Source organism: Pituophis catenifer, unplaced genomic scaffold, assembly GCF_029215685.1.
Source record: "Pituophis catenifer annectens isolate HBS135680 unplaced genomic scaffold, rPitCat1.0.hap2 SCAF_14, whole genome shotgun sequence".
NCBI lineage: Eukaryota > Metazoa > Chordata > Lepidosauria > Squamata > Colubridae > Pituophis > Pituophis catenifer.
This window is the reverse complement of record NW_027256894.1, coordinates 2,235,543-2,259,329: the sequence shown is the minus strand read 5'-3', so window position 1 is coordinate 2,259,329 and position 23,787 is coordinate 2,235,543. Positions and strand designations below refer to the sequence as shown.

At 43.4% G+C, this 23,787-nt stretch overlaps 1 protein-coding gene across 2 annotated transcripts in view; it reads left to right on the top strand.

Moving 5' to 3' along the window:
• Positions 1-23,290, top strand: part of CORO2B (coronin 2B) — a 92,747-nt gene extending 69,457 nt beyond the window's left edge. The window contains exons 4-12 of one of the 2 annotated variants that reach the window (XM_070953386.1): positions 2,526-2,675; positions 4,117-4,281; positions 5,892-6,008; positions 7,400-7,504; positions 8,736-8,832; positions 10,309-10,421; positions 12,772-12,862; positions 18,959-19,098; positions 19,397-23,290. In XM_070953386.1, coding sequence (XP_070809487.1) covers positions 2,526-2,675; positions 4,117-4,281; positions 5,892-6,008; positions 7,400-7,504; positions 8,736-8,832; positions 10,309-10,421; positions 12,772-12,862; positions 18,959-19,098; positions 19,397-19,534 — 1,116 coding nt within the window. In that variant the 3' untranslated portion in view covers positions 19,535-23,290. Of the gene's footprint in view, positions 1-2,525; positions 2,676-4,116; positions 4,282-5,891; positions 6,009-7,399; positions 7,505-8,735; positions 8,833-10,308; positions 10,422-12,771; positions 12,863-18,958; positions 19,099-19,396 lie in introns of those variants that run through there. The other variant, XM_070953387.1, reaches the window with a different exon arrangement.
• Positions 23,291-23,787: the final 497 nt, after the last annotated feature.

The window sequence follows — 23,787 nt, the reverse complement described above, 5'->3', positions numbered from 1 at the left end:
TTCTCTGTCAAGTAATCCCCGCTTCCTTGGTCCTCCTCCAAGGTTTTAAATATTGGTGGCATTTCTAATGTGATTTACACATTTGATATTTAACGGCATTAAAAAAATAATTGGTTTTGTGAAAAACAATGTACAAGCTTGTTTACACCTGTTGCACAAATAACTGAGAGGTGAGAGTTGAAGTCCTTGGAGAAGACCAGGGCTTTGGTACTTCTGTTTCCCCGCCTTCCCTGCCTCGTGGGACTCCTCGGCAAAGTGAACCATCCTCCTCCTCTCTCATCATTCAGGCACTTGATCTTCCTGGGCACCAAGGTGATGCCCCCAGTCCAACCATGGAAGTCATTTCAAAGCAGTTAGAAGGCAGAGCAGAAGAGACCCTGCTTGAAATGAGAGGCAGCTCCCAGTGGGTAGAATGCGGTATTGCAGGTGAACTCTGCCCACTGCCAGGAGGGATCCTGTCAGGGCTCCAGGTTTTGTTTTTTTTTAATTTGATTTATATGCCGCCCTTCTCCGGAGACTCAGGGCGGCTTACAATGTGTTAAGCAATAGCCTTCATCCTTTTGTATATTTATACAAAGTCAGCTTATTGCCCCCACAATCTGGGTCCTCATTTCACCTACCTTAGAAAGGATGGAAGGCTGAGTCAACCTTGAGCCTGGTGAGAATTGAACTTACAGTAATTGCAGACAGCTTGATGTTAATAACAGTTAATAACAGTGCTTTAGTCTGCTGCGCCACCAGGCTCATCCTTCCATCCTTCCGAGGTCGGTAAAACGAGGATCCAAATCGTTGGGGGCAATGTGCTGACTTCGTAAACCCCTCAGAGAGGGCTGCAAAGCACTGTGAAGTGGCATGTAAGTCTGCTACTGCTATTATCAGGAGCCTCCGGGGCTTGAAGATCAGGGACCTTCCAAGGAGTCAGAACAATGAAAGAAGATGCAGCCATTTGTGACTTCAGTTAGCTTGCCAAGGCACCTCTTTTTCCCAAGCATTTGCTGGCAGGCAAGAGGTGATGCTCTCTGCCCAGGGAGTTCACAGGTTACAATTTCGGACAGATCAGCCATTCTCCCCATCCAAAGCCTGGTGTGATCGCTCCCAGTAAAGGAGGCGGTTGCCTTAAAAAGATGGGCCTTTTAATTTCTGCCCTCCCAGGGATATTCACAGGGGACAAAACATTCACAGTGGCAGCCATGACTGTGTGATCCTGCCATGCACACAGCACATGTAAAAATGGATAGTGACCATTGCATGGTTGTGGGTACCGTTTGGATTTTTTAAAAACTCCCCCACAGATGCCCCTGTGCCAACTCCTGGATGGTCTCCTTTGCAGTCTTTGAATAACGATGGCAGGCCAGAAAGACTTGAACCGGCATCTCGTGGGGTAGGATGAATTGTTCCTTGTGCTCCTGGCTTTTCTTTGAAGTCCCTCCTGCGCTGGAAGCTCCAAACTGGGCTACTGAGTTGGACGGGGCCAGCCTTTGGCAAAACTCGAAGCAATGTGCTTTTGGACCAGAATTTATTAAATAAACCAAAATGAGTTGAGTCCCACCCCAGCTTAAATCATGCACCGTGCCTTTCAAATCATAAGACGTGGATTCATGGAACTCGGTGAACCGGAAGCCAGCGGGCCACGAAGTGCTTTCATGCTTGTGTGAAGTTGGCTACTTTCCTGCTCTGAGAGCTGCTGCAGCAGATCCTCTCCCCCCCCTCCCTTCCCAGGGTCACTTGCCTCCCTGCAGCAAAGGGAAGCTGGGGCTCAAAGTAAGTGATTGGCACATGCACAAAGAGGAAGAGGAGGAAGAAGAGCTTCCCAGGGAGCACAACTGGGCAAGCGGTTTGTCCCACTCTGGCTGGCAGGGCTCCTTCCTTCCTTCCTTCCTTCCTTCCTTCCGTCTGTCCGTCCGTCCATGGACAGCATCTGCAAGTCTTAACCAAAATACTGTTGAATTATCAGAGGATCAAGTACGGTATAAAGGAATCCAGTGAGACACCTGGGGGAGGAAGGGAAATCTCCAGAGGCCAAGGTTTTTCAGGGGATCTCTAAGTTTCCAGGAAGTCAAGAGCCTTGGTAGTACAGTGGTCTAAGGCACCCTGTTATTAAGCTGGTTATTAAGACCAGCTGCCTGCAATTACTGCAGGTTCGAATCTCGCCAAGGCTCAAGGTTGACTCAGCCTTCCATCCTTTCTAAGGTAGGTAAATTGAGGACCCAGATTGTGGGGGCAATCAGCTGACTTTGTATAAATATACAAAAGGATGAAGGCTATTGCTGAGGACATTGTAAGCCGCCCTGAGTCTCCGGAGAAGGGCGGCATATAAATCAAATTTAAAAAAAAAAAAGTCTTGATAGGCTTATATTAAAAAGGCAGATGCTTCCAAGTGTCCAGGAATGGACAATTTAAAGCCACACCCCTATGAGCTTCTCAGTCTGTTTACCTCTCCCAACAAGCTCAGCAGGTTTTGTCTGGTTAGGTAGAGAGGCAGAAGGCTCAGCTCACAGGTGCCTTTTGCTCTTCTGCCGTTCAAGGTTCGGATATGGGAAATCCCGGACGGAGGCTTGAAGCGCAACATGACAGAGGCTGTCCTGGAGCTGTATGGCCACAGCCGGCGTGTTGGCATCATCGAGTGGCACCCAATCACCACCAATATCCTGTTCAGTGCTGGCTATGACTATAAGGTAAATGGGTAACCATCCTGAGTGGTTGGGATGTTCTTAAGAGCAAACACCACGGGCCTTTTGTGAGTTTCCTTCTGGCTAAGGAGAAAAGATGCTATCAGGATTTAAATCAGGTCTCTCCAACTTTGGCAACTTTAAGCCTGGAGGACTTCAACTCCCAGATTTCCCCAGCCAGCTTGAGACCCTTGATTTAAAGGAGCTGAATTAGGCTCCCAAACAGCTGGAGAGGCCCATAACAAAGAGGCTCCAGAAGTAGCCGTTCTCAACCCTTGGGATGATACAAGGAAGAATGGGGGTCAAGAGCCCCTACCCCAAGAGCCGAAGGGAGTCTGTGGACAGAGCCCAGCAAAGGCCTCCCCTTCTCCCCCACTCCATGTTGACTTGACAAGAACATAGAATAACAGAGTTGGGAGGGGCCTTGGAGGTCTTCTGGTCTCTTCCTGGGCGGTTTCCTTCCTGATTCATTGGAGCAGATCATGTCAGGAAGAAAAATCAATTTCACTCAGAGGGTCAGCATTTTCAGCCTCTCCTCTCAGCATAAAGAATCCTCCCTCCTTCAGATTATTTATTGGATCATATATTTACCCTGGAAGCGGCTAGGCAAGACTTGGCTGTGCTTCCAGTGGAGCCCATCTGTCATTCAGGCCCCACGTAGTATGAGCCCAGGCCATCCTCCGTCTGTTGAGTAGCACTCTTCAGAATGGAGACTGCAGAGGCAAACTCTACTTTGAAGTGTCTGCTGCCAAAGTTTTACATGTTGGGGAGGCATGTCGGCTTGGCTGGGGCAGGGGCCAGGCATGCCATGCTTAATCCTTAGTCTCTGTTTGAACAACCTTAACACAGGTCCTCTGAAATGGAGAGCTTCCAAAGGAAGGTGTGATGAGGCGGAAGCTCTCATTAGGAGAGCGGGTGAATCTTTACCAGTTTTCAGATTGATAACATTCAGGACACGGAAAGCAGCGTCCTTCACCCTTCCTTCCCACCCTGATCATTTTTGCTAAGCAAGAGAAGTGGGTATTCTTTGGTTCTTCTCTTTTTAAGCCTTTTGCTTTTGTGGTGTGGTTGTGTGTGTATGTGTTTTAAGGACAAAACATCCTCATGCTTGTAGTTGATCTGTTTATCACTCTGTTCTGAACCATCAGAACATTCAAAATACCTTAAATTGAAAACAGGCAATGCTGTGCCCAATTACACCGCTCTTTTCCAGAAGCAAGAAAGTAACTCAGCCGTCTGAGGGATCTTGAGAAAAGCTTGATTCCCTCTTGATTTCCCGAAAGGTTGGTGGATGCCAAAAGAGTTTAGATACCAAATGGTGAGGAGCTGGATTTATTCTTTTGATTTTAGCTATAGCAGGAGGGAGAGGACATTAAAGTGTTTTCTGTGAGATATCTGTGAGCAAGCCAGAGCAGTTTCTGTTTGATCTGCGTCTTCTCCTTCTCAGGTCCTCATCTGGAACCTAGATATTGGTGAACCGGTGAAGATGATTGACTGCCACTCTGACGTCATCCTTTGCATGTCCTTCAACACAAATGGCAGTTTACTTGCCACCACTTGCAAAGACAGGAAGCTACGGGTCATTGAGCCACGTTCAGGCAAAGTCCTCCAGGTGGGAGCTTCTTTAAAGGGCTTAGACAGACAAGATGCGGAGGAGTTCTGGTCACCTGACTAGGTTGTTTGAAACAGCCACCAATACGGAATGGTGCCTGAATGGGATCACAATGGTGGCTAGGGAAGAGGGCATGTAATCCTCTTGTTCAGATCTATCTTCCCTGCCTAATTGCTAAGCTGCCTTTTCCTTCCTCAGAAGAAAAACTCCAGTTTGAGACAGGGGCATTTCTGGCTAAGGAAATGGTTAAAGGAAAAATACCTTTACCTCCAGTGGTGGGATTCAAGTAATTTAACAACCGGTTCTCTGCCCTAATGATTTCTTCCAACTACCAGTTTGCCAAACTGCTCAGAATGGTAACAGCCGGTTCTCCCCAAGTGGTGCGAACTGGCTGAATCCCACCACTGTTTACCTCCCATCCCTTACAAGCTGTTTATAGCTTAAAAGAAAATAGTCGGATTCCTCTGTGTTAAATTAAACAGCTTTAAATTTTAATTTTGGCATTGGACGTAACAATAGGCCTTTCCTAAGTTTTGGAAGCAGACTCTGCATAGACGATCTGTGTCCATAGAAAGTCAAAATGATCCCAGCTGCAACTTTTTTTTTGTGGAGGGGGTGCTCCTTGCAGTCCCAGATTCAACCGTGGCCATAGGTCAGTGGGTCTGTCACTCAAGAATCTGTAGAGTGAATGTTCAAATAAAAGAATGAACATAGTTGATAATTTGATAAGAAAGTGATAGCCCTGACCTCAGGCTACCCTGTATACCTCTCACCTCCCTGCATTTATTTATAAAATTTATTGGCCACCCATCTTACTGTAGGGTAACTCTGGGTGGCTTACAGTTACATATACAGTTAAAACATAAAAAGTTAAAAACAAACATTAAAACCGAAGACAAATGGGGAGTGGGAGGGCGGAGTGGGGGGGAGGTGGGATCTGTTATTACTCGATCAACCAGTTCCACTGTGCTGCTCCCCCACTGGGGCCCCCAGCTGACTGGCACAGCCATGTCTTTAGGCCCTTAGAGAAAGAGAGAAGAGTTGGGGCCAACCTCACATCAAGGGGACCAGATGTTCCAGAGGGCAGGAGCATCAGCAGAGGAGGCCCTCCTCCTGGACCCCACCAGCCGGAATAATGGGGCTGAAGGGACCCACAGCATGCCTCCTCTCCTGACACGAGTGGACAGGCCAATCCCAGTCGGGTGAGAGGGTCCCTCAAGTAATCTGGACCCCTGCCATGAAGGGCTTTAAAGGGGATCACCAACACCTTGAATTGCATCCGGAAGCAGACTGGTAACCAGAGCAGCCCGCAGAGCAGTGGTGTCCCAGGAGCCATTCTTGTGGGGCCCAAAACTACCCATGCGGCCACACTCTGCACCAGCTGAAATTGCTAATAACTGAAATCAATTTTCAATAGAGAAAACCAAGATTTCACTTCATCATAAAACTATTAAAATGTTGCTTTAATTTTTTATTATGTATAGTATTGGAGGAAATTGTTTTAAGGTCTGGGAATTTAGAATGGCGTTTTTGGAAGGTGATTTCCCCCCCCCCCATTCCAACAAAGGAGCAACCAACTTTCTGAGTCAATGATGTGTTTGTTTTCCTAGGAGGCAAACTGCAAGAATCACCGTGTGAACCGTGTGGTCTTCTTAGGGAACGTCAAGAGGCTTCTAACAACTGGAGTGTCGCGCTGGAACACCAGGCAGATTGCTCTCTGGGATCAGGTTAGGAGAATAATTGCGTGCATGTGCAAGGTGCTAAGGTCCAACAAAACAAAACAAAATCTCCTTTGACAACATCATTGAAGAGAAAGACTTCTGGTGGCCACTTTCTTAGTTCACCAACAGAATTGTGAAAGAAGGGCGAGCTCAGGGTAACAGCAGCCAGAAGCATTTCCTGCAAATGATTTTAGCTTTTCCCCATTTGGGTTGTAGCTCAATATATTAAGGAGTGCAGTGGCTCATGGGCTTAGAAAACTAGACTGATGAACAGTAGCCTTGTGTTCGAGACCTATTGTTGTCGTGGAGCGGGTTGAATTCCCATCACACGCTCCAGCTCCTGCCCATCCAGCAGTAGATAACTTCACGGGGTCAATTTCACAGGGACACGAAAGAGTCTGGTGTCCCCTGGGTAACAGTGATGTCATTGGTAAATCCTTTTGCTACGGAAGAACTTCTATGTTTCTGACACAGAAGTACTAATAATAGCTTAATATTTTGTGGGAGCTTAGCACTTTGTAAATCATGATGTTGTGGCTCTATGAGTGTATGAAGTTCATTTTATGAGTTAGTCAACAATCCCATAATTAAGCAAGGCATAGCTTATTGCAGTGTATGAGATCAGCTAACATGCTGAAGGTGCTGTGTAATTCTATTATTTATTTTATTTATCATATTTATATAGCTGCCCATGTCAAAATTTGGTGTACAATAAAAAATAAATAAAAAACTATCAATTTTGCTTAATGCACTGTAAGCCGCCCTGAGTCTCCGGAGAAGGGCGGCATATAAATCAAATTAAAAAAAAAAAATAAAAAAATCAATTAAAACACAATCAAAGTTATCCATTAGTGGTGTAGTGGAGGGAATCATTGTTATGGGCAATACAGTCACCTCATTAGTTCCCCACCACCCTGAGACCCCAGGCCTGTTGGCACAACCATGTTTTAATGGATTCCTGAAGGATATCAGGGATGGAGCCAGTTTCACCTCAGGGAGGCTGATGTTCCACAGAGCAGGTCCCATGGCAGAAAAGGGTCCTGCCAGGTGTAACTTCAGCGGATAGGATCCACAGCATACCTCTTCTGCTGGACCTGATGGGACAGAGGTGTAATCAGATGGAGGGGTTCCCTCAAACGACCTGTACCATACCATGAAGGATTTCATAAGCACCACCTTGATTTTAACCTGGAAACAAACTGGCAGCCAGTGTAGCTCATGGAGAACAGGTGCAATGCGCCATTCTAGAGACACACTAACTGCCCATGCCGGAACATTTTGCACCAGCTGAAGCTTTTCAGGGACGTAATATGATCTTTGGATTTAGCATTTGTCTTGAAAGTTGCACCATTTGCAGACAGGCTGACAAAATATTTGTTTATTTTGCATTCCCCCAGGAGGATCTATCCATGCCACTGATAGAGGAAGAGATTGATGGATTATCGGGCCTTCTCTTCCCATTCTATGATGCTGACACCCACATGTTGTACCTGGCTGGCAAGGTACATGAGCCTAGCTTCTGAGCATGAATATGGTACTCTGCAAATGTTCTACACTGTCCAGATGTGCTAGGAGGGAAGCCTGCACATACACATAACCACTCAAAACTGTATTTATTCATCTAGAACTGGAGACAAGGACCAAGTGCAAAGATCTCATGTGAAGTTTTAATCTATTTAGACAGAGGCCTATCTTGGGCACTTGGGGGTACCAGGTTGTCCATCCCTGATCTAATGGGTCAATATTTAAATGTGATTTATACTTTGATATTATTTACATGCGTTCTTAGAATTAGTTTTGTTGAAATTCATGCAACTTGTTTTCTCTGCCTTAAAGTCTTGAGGGAAGAGGCAAACTGCTTTGAGCAGATCCAAGAGAAGTAAGTTAGATGAAACTAATAAGATCATGTAAGGTGTGTAAAAGCCAAGAGAGACCAATTCATTGGTGCTCAGTCTTGGCAAGTTCAGCTAATTGTGGGTAGAGTTAGGTGTGTTGGAGGGAGCTCTTGCTATGGTGGGCTGACCTGTCATTTACTTCACTCTGTTGATGCTCAGGGAACTGTTTCAGAGAAATATCCACAATTTCCGTAATTTAATTTAATAGCAAATTAAATTTGTTTGCCATCCATCTCACTGCAAGGCAACATAAGTGGGAGGAATGTGTCTTTGGTCTGGAAAGGCAGAGAAGGAGGCACTGAGGACCTTCCCCACTAAGTGGAACGATGTAACCCATCTGGATCTGAGTCTTCCTCAAAGCAAAGTTGGGCTTTAAAAGCAGAGATCAGAAGTATACATAGGCCATCCCATGTTTTCTGACAGGCATAACATTGGATTGAATCTAGCCTGGTTAGAGATAAAGAACACTTCTTTACTTAAAACCTTTGAGGGACAGTAACTTCTTATCACTCAGTCTTAGTTTTTCTGTCCAAAAATGAAATACCTCACAAAACTGCTGTGAGGAAAAATGACATTCTAAAGGCAGCTGCCAATGAATGTCTGACTGAGTTCAAACAAAAAAATGTGTTCCAGCTTTTGGATTCTCCACAGTTCTTCATTTCAAACAGCAGAGTGTGAGAGCACACAAAAGCTTGTGACATCTTTTCTGTCCCAATAATGGTCTTGTCTGATTACAGATGTTGTCTTCTCACAATCCAACAGATCTATTTTTTCCTCATAAATAAATTCATAATGTGCCTCTGATTTACTTCTCCTCTTCTTGCCTCTCCTCCCTCAGGGAGATGGGAATATCCGATACTATGAAATCAGCACTGAGAAGCCATACCTGACCTACCTAATGGAGTTCCGTTCTCCAGCCCCACAGAAAGGCCTTGGTAAGGGGTGCTTATTGCCGGTTGGGACGTCTAAAAGAAAAGATTGAGATACAGAGAAAAATCATCCATGGCCCTTCTGCTACAGCTCCACGAAGTTCCCATTCCCCTGAAGAAAAGAATATCTACAGCTCAGGGTTGAACTGAGGAGTTCCTGGTGCTCGCTTGCACGGATGAAGTTACCTGATTGGGTAATGAATCAGCTGCAAGCAAAGAACCAAGCTCAGAGAGCATCAGGGACTCCACAGTCTCCTTCTTCTGTCACAATATATTTCACCAAAGTCATTCCAAGCTCCTGTTCTTTTAGTCAGTGTTTTTCTTCTCTCTCGCCATTTTTTCCCAGTTTAGTTTTCCAATCTTCATCTTTCCTGGCTTTATAGCCACTTCCTTCCCTCCCCAACAGGTTTTGCAATTCTCAAGATTTCCTTTCACTGTTGTGGGGCTGGTTCCTTTTCCCCCTTGAGTAGAAGGTGTAGGAATAGAAGAACAATAATTCAGCCAAGGCAGGAGAAGGAGAGGCAGAGCCTGGGGGTGAAATCAAGAGAGAAATAAGCCTAGAGTCATTACGTTGCCGCAAACAATCCAAGTCCAGCCCCTTTTAAATCCCACTAATTCTTCTCTAGCGCCAATTTAGTGCTGTTAGTTGACTAGATCCTTGTATACAGGCCTGAGCAATAAATCAGCTTAACTGGAACGTAATGCTTAGTCCTGATAGTTTATGCCTGACAGTCAGCAATTGAATAGAATCTGGAGTTCCAGTTCCCGTTCAAAAGTAAGGGAACACCAAATGACAGTCAGAAAAAAAACTGCAGAGAATTCTTTTGGGGTTGCTGTGATGTCAGATCAAAAGTTGTTCTCACAATGATAAATGAATATTATAAAGAGCTGTTTAGATTTGAAGTTTAAGATTTAGGGTGATTATATAATAGCTAAATGTTAGAATAAGATCTTAGATTGAATGACAAAAATTGGATTTAGATTTGTTTTTTTTGTTTTTTTAATTAATTTGATTTATATGCCTCCCTTCTCCGGAGACTTACAATGCGTTAAGCAATAGCCTTCATACTTTTGTATATTTTATACAAAGTCAGCTTATTGCCCCCACAATCTGGGTCCTCATTTTACCTACCTTAGAAAGAATGGAAGGCTGAGTCAGCCTTGAGCCTGGTAAGATTTGAACTTGCAGTAATTGCAGGCAGCAGATGTTAATAACAGTGCTTTAGTCTACTGTGCCACCAGGGCTCTTGTTCTGTTTTCTTTCTTTTCTTTTTTTTTTTCCTTTAAGATATTAATTGATGAAATTTGGAATTTATACTTATTTTATACCGGATCAAACCCTTGCTCTAAAAAGATGTTGTTTTATGTCTTATGTCAAAAAAAAATATTTAATTTAATTTTTTTTAATAAAAAAAAAGTTGTTCTCACAACTTAGACAGGAATTTTCCATAAGTCATGTTTTCTTAAATTTTATACATGCAGGAGTAATGCCGAAGCATGGTCTGGATGTCTCTGCATGTGAGGTGTTTCGGTTTTACAAGCTCGTCACACTGAAGGGATTAATTGAGCCGATCTCTATGATTGTACCAAGGAGAGTGAGTACAATTAGACCGAGTCTTTTCTGCTTCCAGCTGTGAGCCCAGGGGTGCCCGCAGAGGGGCGTGTGCGTGTCTGTGGGTGGTCACAAATAAGGAAAGATGGCAACTGCATCATTTTAATCTATTTTTATGCTATTTTAAATTATTCTTGTTTTCTGGGTGTGGTCTGTTTATTATTTATTTATTAAATTTATAAGCCACCCATCTCACGGATAAGGTGACTGTTATCTACCCATGGGTACCTTAAGGGATAAATTGAATTGCAGGTAGTCCTCTACTTATAACCAATCATTTAGTGACCGTTTGAAGTTACAACAGCAGTGAAAAAAATGACTAATGACTGTTTTTCACCCTTATGACCGTTGCAGCAGCATCCCCATGGTCATGGGATCAAAATTCAGATGCTTGGCAACTGACTCATATTTATGACGTCCCAGTGTCCCGAGACCACGTGATCCCCTTTTGTGACCTTCTGTCAAACAAAGTCCATGGGGAAGCCAGCTTCACTTAACAACCGTGTTACTAACTTAACCACTGCAGTGATTGACTTAACAACTGTGGCAAGAAAGGTCATAAAATGAGTCAAAGTTTACTTAACAACTGTCTCATTTAGCAACAGACATTGTGGTTATAAGTTGAGGACTACCTGTATTACTCTGATATATAAAAACCATATATCCATATGAAAATGCATACCATGTTCACTGTGATCGATCTAGCTGAGTCAAATTTGAGAGCAAATTTCATAGAATTCAATGGGGCAATGCTGAAATATAAGCCTAAATTTACAGTGAAAAATGGCCCTTAAAACTGAAGATATTGTGCCACCGTAGCTCGGCCAGCTTTTGTGCTTTATACAGAAACAGAGGACATGTTGCCCAATTACCTTTTATTGAAAATATGCAGGTCAGTTCCATCTTTGGATCATTTTTCTTCCTGCTCCACAAACCCAAATATCATCTTGATTTCTACTTTAGATTAAATAAAGGGAGTTGTCACTTTCCCCCCTGCTCATAGCAGACACTTTTAGAAGGAGGGAAAGGAGAGACGCTAATGCCAGTCGTCCTTCTCTTCCTCTTCCTCTTGCTCATCACTATTTTTATTGTCAATGACTATCCGTAAAACTCTTTATGTACCCAAAGCTGAGCCTGATTAAGCAATTAAGAAAACAGATGAAGCAAGAAAACTGTTGCTCATCTTGCATAAAACATGACAAAATTGGGCCACACTTAAGTAAACGGAATCATTTGAATCTGAAAGTAAAAGTTATGTGTAAAACCGATCAGAGCGATTGGGATATTTAATTGGGGTGTGGGATTAATAATACTGCTAATAGTAATAGAATACTGCTCATAAATAGAATAGAATAAGAGAGTCTTGCTCATAATAGAACAGTACGAGGCCTCCTTTAAGGCACCTGGGGTCTGCTTGAAAGCCAACGTCCTGGAAGATTGCTTGATTACCTAGATTGTGCTAGAGAAAGGTGCGTCCCTTCTCTAGCACAGGAGTGTCAAACTCAATTTAATTGAGGGCTGCATCAGGGTTGTGTTTGACCGTGGGGGGGAAGCATGGCCAGCTCAATATCACTCGTTGAGGCTCCGTTTTCAGCCATGATGGCCTCCTGCAGCCCTCTGCCAGCGAAAACTAGTTCCCTGGGCTCCGTTTTCACTGGCAGAGGGCTGCAGGAGGCCGTCACGGCTAAAGATGGAGCCCAGGCAAGCCGCACGCGGCCTCCCCGAGCGCCATTTTTGCTGGCAGAGGGCTGCAGGAGGCCATCGTGGCTGAAAATGGAGCCTGGGAGGGCCACACTCCATTTTCGTTGGCAGAGGCACCGCGGGCTGGTCTGCTGTTTCCAGGGCAGCTCTGCGGGCCAGATCTAAGCACCCCACAGGCCGGATCTGGCCCACGGGCCTTGAGTTTGACACCCCTGCTCTAGCATGTACACTTCAATTAAGGAAACACTCAAAAGTCCCAGATGTTTATGTATCAGAAGGGACCTGGGGAGTTAGACTTGCCCAGGAGAAAAGCAGCTTAGTCCAATACTGAAAATGTATATCCAGGCACTGGATTGAATCTTTCTAATGATAGTCAAATTGCTATCCTTGAGAATATTTAAATGTACACTTCTTCCCAAATGTCTGTCTGGGGAAAAAAAACAAACCAAACATACCCGCTACAATGAAATGGCTGTAGCTTGTTCCTCTTGGAATGGGATTGCCACTGTAAGAGAGATGGCCATTCCTTTTGGGTTTATTCATCCTCACTGCAAATCTCTTTTGGGGTTTAACCTGGTAAATGGGGACCAACTCAGGTTTCAGACAAGCTGTTTCTCTTCTTTCTGATTTAGTCTGAAACATACCAGGAAGATATCTACCCAATGACTCCGGGTCCAGAACCTGCCCTCACCCCAGACGAATGGCTGAGTGGAATGAATAGGGGTGAGCATGTTGGCACCTCCACATGATCTTCTGGGCTTTGCCTCATCACGCATAACCGGAGCTGACCCATCTTGCACAGATGGCCAAGTCTCTGGAAAGATTCGAGGGTCAACTGCACTAAAAAAAAAAAATAGTTCCAGATTTGTCAATAGTTTGACATCAAGGAAAGAATTTAAAAATATGCTGATATCCCTATATAAGACTTCTAATAACCTATGTCACTAGCTGTTCAAGATAAGAGTTAAAGAATAGGATAAATTTCCTGAAAGTGAAGAACAATTAATTGAGTCAGTGGAAGAGGTTGGAGGTTTCCAAGAAAAGATTGGACAGCCACTTGCTGAGATGGTGTAAGGTCTCCTGCCTTGGGCAGTGGGTTGCAAAAGACTTCCAAGGCCCCTTCCAGCCCTATGATGTTGATTCTATAGATATTGTAATGCTTCCCCCTCCCTTCCTTCAATTATGTCTGAAAATAGGTCAATGGCATAGAGGCAGATCTTTTCTGCAATGGAGCCCCCGTTCTAGAATGGTGTCCTCTCCACAGAAGAACCCAATATCCTGAAAAGCACACCACTTTTCACCATGCTCGGCTATTATTTGACTAATTTTTTTTTTAATTGAAAAAGTTTTTCAAATACAGATTTTTCCCCCTTTTTTCCCCTCCTCCTCCCTAACCCCCCCCTCACCCTCCCCACCCCCCATGGCTTCTCCAAAAATAAAATCCAGATTGATATCAAATTATATAATACTTTACCATCCTTTTACACCACCCCCCAGATGCTAACCATTTCTTTCTAACATTGTATTATTTGACTAAATTTTAATGGGTTGCTTTTAAAAATAAAATCCTGGGACGGTTGATAAGGCCCCTCCTGGTCATATAATTTCATTTTGAGGTGTTGGACTTCCCTGAGCAAGAAAAAAACAGGATTATAGCTCAGTGATTCTGCTGTGTGCACCACAAACTGTTGCTTAAAGTGGAGGTACTGGAGAGGCTTGGATGTAAAAGCCTGTTCAAGCTTTATTCCCTTGGATCTGACCCTGTGGCTACAGCAAATTGGCCTCTGTCACAGAGAGGGACAAAGGGATCCAAGCAAAGGGAGCAGAAATGTGGCAGTGATGTTGCGCTGTCCCATCTCCTTCCAGGGGCAGAGCCTGTACAAAGGGCTGGAATGCATGCCACAACACCATGTAAGACTACCGAGAAAGATGCAACTGGCTAGTAAAATCTGGGGATGTACCACAGGTAATTTATTGGTGAAGTCCAGAAACTGACATCCCTAGCTATTTCCTGAAGCCTTAGAGCAGTGTTTCTCATCTTGGCAGCCTGAAGATGTGTGGACATCAACTCCCAGAGGTGACTTGGGAATTCTAGAAGTTGAAGTCTATACATCTTCAAGCTGCTAAGGTTGAGAAATACTGCAGTAGAATACTGCTTCCATCTTGGATGGGTCCATTTGAATGCCAGATGTGGAAAACTGGTACGCTAGAAAAATCTACTAGTGCCTTGTCAAATTCACATTTCTCCAGGTTCAGGTAGCTATTCTAACATAGGCAGGTCATGCATCTAGAGGTCTCATGAATACATCAGAAAATTGGCCAAGTAAATAATGAGTAAATAGTATGATATTTCAGATTATGTCATTCAGAAAATGCTAGAGCATAAATACAAAGGACATAATAATGGCTGAAGCCACCACTTACATATGAGCCAGCACTGTGTTGCAGCTGCCAAAAAAGCCAATGCAGTCCTAGGCTACATCAATAGTGGGATAGCGTCAAGATTAGAAGAAGCGAGAGTACCGGTCTATACCGTACTAGTGAGGCCACACTTCGAATACTGCATCCAGTTCTGGTTACCACAGTTCAAAAAGGATGCTGAGGCCCTAGATAGAGTGCAGAGAAGAGCAAGAAAGATGATAAGAGGTCTGGAGGCTATGATGAACAGTTAGGGGAATTATATAGGTCTAACCTTACAAGAACTGGAAAGAATATATTTGGAAAACAACTGGCTCATCTTATCAGAAGGGCTTTAAACTAAAATTGGGGGAGGGGGCACTCTTCAAAACCTTTTGAGCCTAATTCCAAGCAAGAACCATATAAGGAGGTAGAGAGTAAAGAGAAAGAAGAAGAAAAGGAAAAACACAATGAAGTAGAGAATGATGGAAAGGATGGGAAATCCATTTACAAAATAGGAGATGTAACAAACATATCCAAAAATATTAGAAGTATACCCAAGACTCCCAAAGGACTTAAATGCCTATACACAGATGTTCAAAGTCTAGGGAACAAACAGGGTGAACTTGAAGTGCTAGTACATGAAAGTAGATACGATATAGTTGCTATTACTGAAACATGATTGGATGAAACTCATGGCTGGAACGTACTGATGGAAGGATACAAACTATTCAGAAGAAACAGACCTAACCAAAGAGGAAGTGGAGTTGCATTATAAGTAAGAAATGACTACATCTCTACAGAAATACATTAAAACCAAGGATGAAAACCTCCAAGAATCCATATGGGTCAATATAAAAGGAAAAAAGAACGGCATTGCTATAGGAGTATCCAACCAAGCAGAAGAAAGAGACGAACTTTTTGCAAAACAATTAACAAATAACAAAGGAAACATACCACAGTAGTGATGGGAGACTTTAACTACCCTCATATCAAGTGGGAGACAAATTCTGCAGCAAGTGGGAGATCGAACAGATTCTTAACCAACCGAGGTGACAACTTTGTCATCTAAAAGGTAGAGGATGGAACTAGAGGAAAAGCTATACTAGACTCAATTCTTACTAATAGAGAAGAATAGAATAGAGGGAGTTGAAATCGCCAGAACTTTGGATGAGAATGACCATGTCATATTGGAATTGAATATGATGCAAACACAAGCAACAGAACATAATTCAGCCAGTGTCTTAAACTTTAAAAGAGTTGATTTAAAAAAAAAACTCAGAGAGAGCCTAAGAAAAATTCCATGGATGAAAATCCTAAAAGTGAAAACAACTCAAAAAGCATGAGCAACTCTGAAAAATATGATCATAAAACCCCAGTCCAACACAATACCAGTGAAAAAGAAAAACAAGAAATCCAAGAAGAAATTGGCATAGTTGCACAAAGATCTCTCTGATAAACTGAAAGACAGAAACGACAAGTACTGTACAAAAAATGAAAAGAAGTACACATAACTAAGGCAGAGTATCAGCAGATAGCCTGAATCTGCAAAGATGAAGTCAGGAAAGCAAAGGCTCGGAATGAACAAAGACTTGCAACAAAAGTCAAAGATAATTTTTAAAAAGTTTATTTCAACATATAAATAATAAGAAAAAAGTCAAGGAAACAATTGATCCATTAAAGGGAGGAGATGGCAAGGAAGTAACAGGCAGAAGAGAGAAAGAAGAGCTGCTTAACTCATTATTTGCATAAAACTATAGCCCAACCTACCAAAAAATTAACTATAAAAGACAGACTAGAAATAAAAATTAAAATAAGCAAGAAAATGGTTAGAAAACACCTGTCTGATCTTGACGAATATAAATTACCAGGACCTGACAGATTACTTCCCAGAATTCTGAAGGAGCTGACAGATGTTAGCTCTGAAACGTTGTACCATATATTTCAAAAATCCTGGAACACCAGGGAATTACCTGAGTATTGGAAAAGAGTTGATGTGGTTCCCATCTTCAAAAAAGGAAGGAAAAACAGACCCAGGAAACTACAAACCAATCAGCCTAAAATCAATATCTGGGAAGATACTGGAAAAGATAATCAAAAAACAGGTCTGTGAACATCTAAAAACAAATAAAATTATAAAAGCCAGCACAGGTTTGTTAAAATTAGATCACGCCAAACCAATCTTATTTCATTCTTTGACAAAGTGACTAAATTAATAGACCAGCGAAATGTTTTGGTAAGCTAGAAAAATGTGGGATAGACAGCATCACCACCAGATAGATTTGTAACTGACTGACAAAACATACTCGAAGTATAGTCCTTAACGGTACTACATCTACATGGAGGGAATAAGCAATGGAGTACCACAAGTTTGCATCTTAAGCCCAGTACCCTTCAATATCTTCATAAATAACTTAGATGAGGGAATAGAAGAGGAACTCATCAAATGGCAGGAATAGCCAACAGCCCAGGAGACAAGCTCAGAATCCAAAAAGATCTTGATGGACTTGAAAAATGGGCTCTATCCAACAACATGAAATTTAATGTGGAAAAAAGCAAGTTTTTACACCTAGGCAGGAAAAACCAAAGGTACAAGTACGGATTAGGCGAGACCTGTCTCAAAACCAGTAACTGTGAAAGGGACCTTGGAGTCCTAGTGGACGATCGCTTAAACATGAGCCAGCCATGTGCAGCAGAAGCCAAAAAAGCTAATCCTGGGTTGTATAAACAGAGGCATAGAATCAAAATCACGTACAGTATTAGTACCGCTTTATAAAGCCTTAGTAAGGGCACACCTGTAATACTGCATCCAGTTTTGGTCACCACATTACAAAACAGATGTTGAGACTTTGGAAAAAGTGCAAAGAAGAGCAACTAAGACGATTAAAGGCCTGGAGACTAAAACATGAAGAATGGCTGCAGGAATTGGGTATGGCAGTCTAGAGCAAAGAAGGACTAAGGGTGACATGATAGCAGTATTCCGGTATTTGAGAGGCTGCCACAAAGGGGGTCAACATATTCTCCAAAACACCTCCAAAACAAGGACCAGAAGCAACAGATGGAAACTAATCAAGGAGAAACAACTTGGAATTAAGGAGAAACTTCCCAACAGTGAGGACAATTAACCAGTGGAACAGCCTGCCTTCAGAAGTTTTATCACTGGAGGTTTTTAAGAAGAGACTGGACAGTCACTCATCTGAAATGGTATAGTCTTCTGCTTGAGGTGACCTCCAAGCTCTATTCTGTTCTGATTCTAACAAAGAGAAGGACTAGGGGTAACATGATAGCAGTCTTCCAGTACTTGAGGGGCTGTCACAGAGAAGGGGGGTCAGCCTATTCTCCAAAGCACCAGAAGGCAGGACAAGAAGCAATAGGTAGAAGCTCATTAAAGAGAGATCCAACCTGAAACAGAGAAATTTCCTGACCATGATAACAGTTAATTAGTGGAACACCTTGGCTCCAGAACTTGTGGGTGATTCATCACTAGAGGTTTTCAAGAAAAGATTGGACATCCATTTGTCAGGGATATTACAAGGTTTCCTTGGACAGGGAGTTGATCTAGAAGACCTCCAAGGTCTTCCAGCCCTCTCTTCCAGCCCTCTGATTCTATGTTTTTTTTCATCTCTTCCAGGATTCACACCTTCCTCTGATCCAGCTGGATGATTACTTTAGTCTGTGTTGTCCCTTTTGAGGGGGGAGGGGCAATTTCAAATCTTGCTTTTCTTCAACACTTAATAGTCATTAAAAAGAAATAGAATTTTAAAGATATTTGACCATATCATTGTTTTTTATAAATAACTGATTGTTGAACATACCTAAACTCCTTCTGTTTGCCCCACAACAATCCTGTGATCCCAATCCCAAAATCACCCATTTATAAAGGGAACTGCAGGTGGGAGGACCAAATAAATCCCTTTTTAATTATTTTCCATAGACAATATTTTATGCCAATCAACTCAGTATCTTCCCCAGCACAGGGACAATCTGCTAGTCTGGCTCTCCTGAGAACAATGCCTAGAAATCTCAATTTGGGAGGCAGGGGGGTTAGATATCAAACTACTCATCGTTCTGGGTAACTGAGAATGCCTGCATCGCCAAGCAACAATGATCCTGATAACAGGAGGAGCTAAGTAGAACGTATTTGACTAGATAATATAACATCCACGTCAGCTTCAAAATTATGGGGAATGGTGGAGTAGTTGCCACAGAGAATTGGATCTACAGGTTGATATTCCAGGAGTCATGACATGCATTCATAAAATAATCCATTTTGAAAAAAGAAGTCCCCCCTCCCCCAACCAATTTTATGGGGTGCTGCTGCTGGCAAAAATGATAGTCATAAGATTGGTGGCTTTGGTAGCTATCTTTTTAATTTTTCTATTGGTGCCCATCCTGAGATGTGGGTTTTATATTGCTTTTCAGATCCCATATTGATGTCTTTAAAGGAAGGCTATAAGAAAGAATCCAAAGTAGTTTTTAAACCACCAATAAAAGAGAAGAAAAGTGTTGTTGTCAATGGGATAGATCTCTTGGAAAATGTGCCACCCAGAACAGAGAATGAGGTAAGAAATAGCAGCTGTGTTCTTTCCAGTCTGGAAAAGGAAATTATTGCCAACTTCTCCATCCCATAAATCTGGGGAAGTCCACAAAGCAGTGCCAGAACTGCAGGATCACTGCAGTTTGGTCCCCAGCATTTCCATCCCTGTCCATGCAAAGTGAAATTTCTCAGGTTCTCCCAGATAAGGTGATCCAAACCCTTGGATCCAAAGGGGGCCATCTCAGATCCTGCAGCACATTCGCTGCAGTTGTTCCAATCTATTCAGCCTGTTGATCCTTTTCTGTTTCTTGTCTTCCACGAAGCTCCTCCGAATGTTCTTCCGGCAACAAGATGAGATCCGTCGACTGAAGGTTGAGCTTTCGCAGAAAGACATCAAAATCCGACAGCTACAGTTGGAATTGAAAAACTTGCGCAATAGCCCCCAGAATAATGGACTCTGAAGGGATTTTTTTTCTAAAGAAACTCTTTGTTTATACCCACTCTTTAATTTTACTGTCTCGACTTAACACGTGATATGAGCCAGAGACCCTGTGCCAGCACACGGGTACACCTGCTAACTGGAAGCCTCTTCTCTGGTCATTGCCTAGCACTAAAAAGTTATTTGTATGGTTTAACTTGAGAACTACTGCATGAAAAGAACAAGGGACGTGTATATTCCAAATTTCTCTTGAAGTAAGTAGAAGCGTACTGCTGTTTGTCATTCTTGCAAAATTACGGAATCAGTTTTCATCCCTGATTATTCCAGGGATGAAAAAGGAAAGCACTGTAAGCCCAGACAAAATCAACTGAATTCATTATTACTTACCTTTCTTCTCCTGAGATAATGGGGGGGGGCTGTCGATAAACAGTGAGTGTGCAATTGGAACGCAAACTCACTACACTGAAAAGAAATCTGGAAGAAAAACAGCTTCCCTTCTCTTGGGAACCGTGACCTGAGCGTTCCTTGAACCCTGCAGCCAGTGTGGGATTTGGTGTTATTGAACACTCTCCAGGGCTCACCCTGCCTGTCTGGCGCCTGCTTTGCCTGCTTTGCTTGGGCATCACTCTTGGGCTGGTAGCTACAATTTATTCTGTTGAAATATACCCAATGGGCACTGGGTAATGAATGCACACAGGTTGCATCTCTAATTGATCTCTTCAAGAGTGGTTGCAAATGTACCCATGTACACACGCACACTCGCACACTCGCACAGCTACAAGAGTCCTGAAGATAACCTTGACAAAAGGAAACAGATGCTGTTAAGTGGCAAGTAGATGAAGCCTTTGAGGGAATACAATCCAAAATACAAACGCAACACATACAGGCCTACCAGAGGCCGTTCTCTTGATCAAGAGAGTCCAGATGGAAGACCCAGCGGGTATTTCAAGTGGGGAGCAGTTAACCCAGCGAAAATTAAGCACCTTTAATGTACTACCCATAAGCAGCTTCTGAGCCAGGGGTATGTTTCATTCATTTTGGTAGAAGCAGTAGACGGCAGAGCTGTATTTGTAGCTGCATATATATTTGCTAGTAAGGCACAATGCTGAAGAGTGCCAGTCAGTCCTACACGATGTTAAACGTGACTCTCCCATCCTGACAGTTTTCAAACAGATTCATAGCTCAGGTTCTTCAGCAGCTAATGGAGCAGTTGGCAAACGGCCAGTTTGTGGCAGGAAAGGGAGCTGGTAATCCTTATTGAAGCACATCCAGGAAGATGGATGGCCATTGCCCCCCTGCCCAAATGCAGATCTGCTTATTGAGTACATGATCTAATTATGAGGTGTGGGGCCCTGACAGCTTTCATGGCACTTACAAAACTGCAGGCCCATTCTAATTATTTCGCTTAAAAAACCCCAGTCCCCATCTTTTTTAGGACAGGGAGTTGGCAAGCTACCTGCACAACAAAATGCCAACCTTTAGTATCAGACACTCATGGAGGTTGGGGTATGCGGATTTCAAAATCAATATAGTGGCCAGGATGCATTAGGCGAACTTTGCATTGACTGCACTATCATGGCCATCTTGGCTTCATTTCCAAGAAAGCTGCTGGAGCTGAACATTTTGCATGCTACCAAAGGCAGTCACTGAACAAAAAAAAAAGGGGGGGGGCAGGAAATGTTCAACCCAAGGTACCAGGCTAGAAACCAGGTGCCTGAGTTCTAGTCCTATCTTGGGCATGAAAGACAGCTGGGTGACTTTGGGCCAGCCTCTCTTTCAGCTCAATCCACTTCATAGGGTTGTTATGGGGAGAGGAAGAGGAGGAGGGAGAAGTGTTAGATATATTCACTGCCTTCAGTTATTTATAAAAATAATCTCAGAATAAAATCTGAAAAACAAACAAGATTATTAAAGTAGGCAGCATCCTGCAGAAGGGCTGGTAAGTAGGTAGGTTCTTCCATCATAGCCATTTTGGGAGATCACCCACATTTTAGATTTCTGAGTATGCCAGCTGCTGTTCCCACGATGGCGGAGCCCGTTCTGTCTCTGCCTTCACGCCATGCCTGCAACTTAAGAAACGCCTTTCTCGCTCATGGCTGGTTGGTTAGGATTTCTTGAGTCTCCCACTCTAGGAATTCTGTCAATCCCAAAGGAGTTGTTGTCTTCAAGACTGGCCCTACATATTTTGCTGCTCGAGATAGAGAGATTTGGCGCAGATGCTGGGCAATGTGGCAGCTCAACCTGATGGCACTACTCCTGGCTGCCTTATCTGGGCTGCAAAAATGCAGATGGCACAAGATGGCATCGCCAGTTCAGGGTTTTGTATCTCTGAACTGCCATCTAGTCTCCCCCAGAATTTTGCTGAACAGATCTGCTTAGCCCTTCTTTGGGGCAAAGAACAGGCTATGTTATACCCCTCTGTCCTCCCAAGATTATTCTGCGCCACCTTGCTTTCTTAATCCCCGTTACTAGGACTGGGCAGATACACTTTCAAGGAAAATGCAGTTGGAAGGTAAATTTTGCAAGAGGGTCGGGCAGAAGTGCCTGCCAAGCGAATTAGGTCAGCACAGCTTTCAGCTTGGAGTCACCCAGATATGATGAGTACCCAGAATTTCCAGCCTGTATGGCCTGGCCAATGCATCCTGAAGACATTCAGCTGGAGAATGGCTTAATATTTAATTTCCTACTTTGCTCTTCAAAATAGGAAATAGGATGGCTGGCTGCCTTTGCAGAAAAGGAGTGTTGTGACTGCGATATCTTTGCTGCCAGCTCTTCTAGCGTGGCTCTTCTCTCCTTCCAGAGCCACACCCTTTTCTCATAAATAAGAAAGTGGTAATTCTGTTTGTGGAATCCTGATCAAATTACAATGGCAATTGAGTTTCAATGCCCATTGAAGAAGTCAAGCGCCTGAAATGTTGTGTACAGTATTCTAAAGTAGCCTTGTGTTCCTGAATGAGACATTGGGGAGTTATTTACACATTTACACACTACCTAGAGAAGCCTGCATTGGGAGGCTAGCACTGGGCCCACTTACCACACCTGCTGTCATCCATCCCACAAGAAGCAGAATGCAGCCAGGATACATGCTAAAAGGGTTAGGAGAGGCTTTGTAAATGCAAGAGTTCAATCAAAATTTGGTACTTTTGGAAGCAAGGGGTACACAATGTTGCCCCTGGACCTGCCAGCACACTTGACGCATTAGTGATCATTCTGGCTTCTATCCAGCTCTCGCTGGCTTGGAACTAGCTAAGAGGTTGGCCGATTCAAAAGATTTAAAGGGACTCATTCAAAGTATTGAAGCCATATTAGTTCTGCTCTCCCTCAACTATGGTTTGGGAATCATCCCATTCAGATGTTGTGGGGAATGTTGTGACAAGCCTTTACTCTATACAGAAGAGTGGATCTGGCAGGATCAGTTTTGTCCATAAAGGGCAGGAAAAAGCTGACCTCCGGGCTTAGCCCAGTTCAACTTCTCAGGGCTTCTGGTCCTGCAGTTTCACAGTTCCCACGCCAGTATGTGGACAATCACTTTCCTTGAAAATTAGAGCCAGGTTGCCAGAGATTCCACTTCGTGCACCAAAGATTTCTTTGGGATCCACCTTTTTTCACACCTTTCATTCACAAGGACAGCCAGGCAACTGGGCTCTTTTCTCTTTGCATCCATGTTCACATTGTACTCTGTGCCTAACGCTGATTTTCCACTACGCCACTTCAGTGTTCCCATCCGCTTATTATTTATGCTGCCCTACAGTAGCGACAAAATAAAGCTACCCAAATAGCAAACCAATCAGTTGTGATGTCTCCTTGCCTTCTGGGTGGGATGAGGATGCCTTCGAAAGGGCGGCAGGGAGGTGGGCAGGCAGTGCAGAGACTCCTGGTACAAACTCTGAAACAAAGCCCAGGGTTTCTTTTAGAAAGCAGCGATCTAGTGCCTTCCCCACAGAGCTTGAAGGATAGTAAAAGCTGAGCACATTTAGCCTCTTGAATTTCTCCCACCTGCTTTGTGAGTAGACAAACCAAGATGGTTTCCTTAAGGGTTTCCTCAAGGGCCTGGATAGCTCTGCAGACTAAAAGCATTGTAATTTAACACCAGCTGTCTGCAATTAAAGTAAGTTCGAATCTCGCCAGGCTCAAGGTTGACTCAGCCTTCCATCCTTTCTAAGGTAGGTTAAATGAGGACCCAGATTGTGGGGGCAATAAACTGACTTTGCATAAATATACAAAAGGATGAAGGCTATTGCTTAACCCATGTAAGCCGCCCTGAGTCTCCGGAGA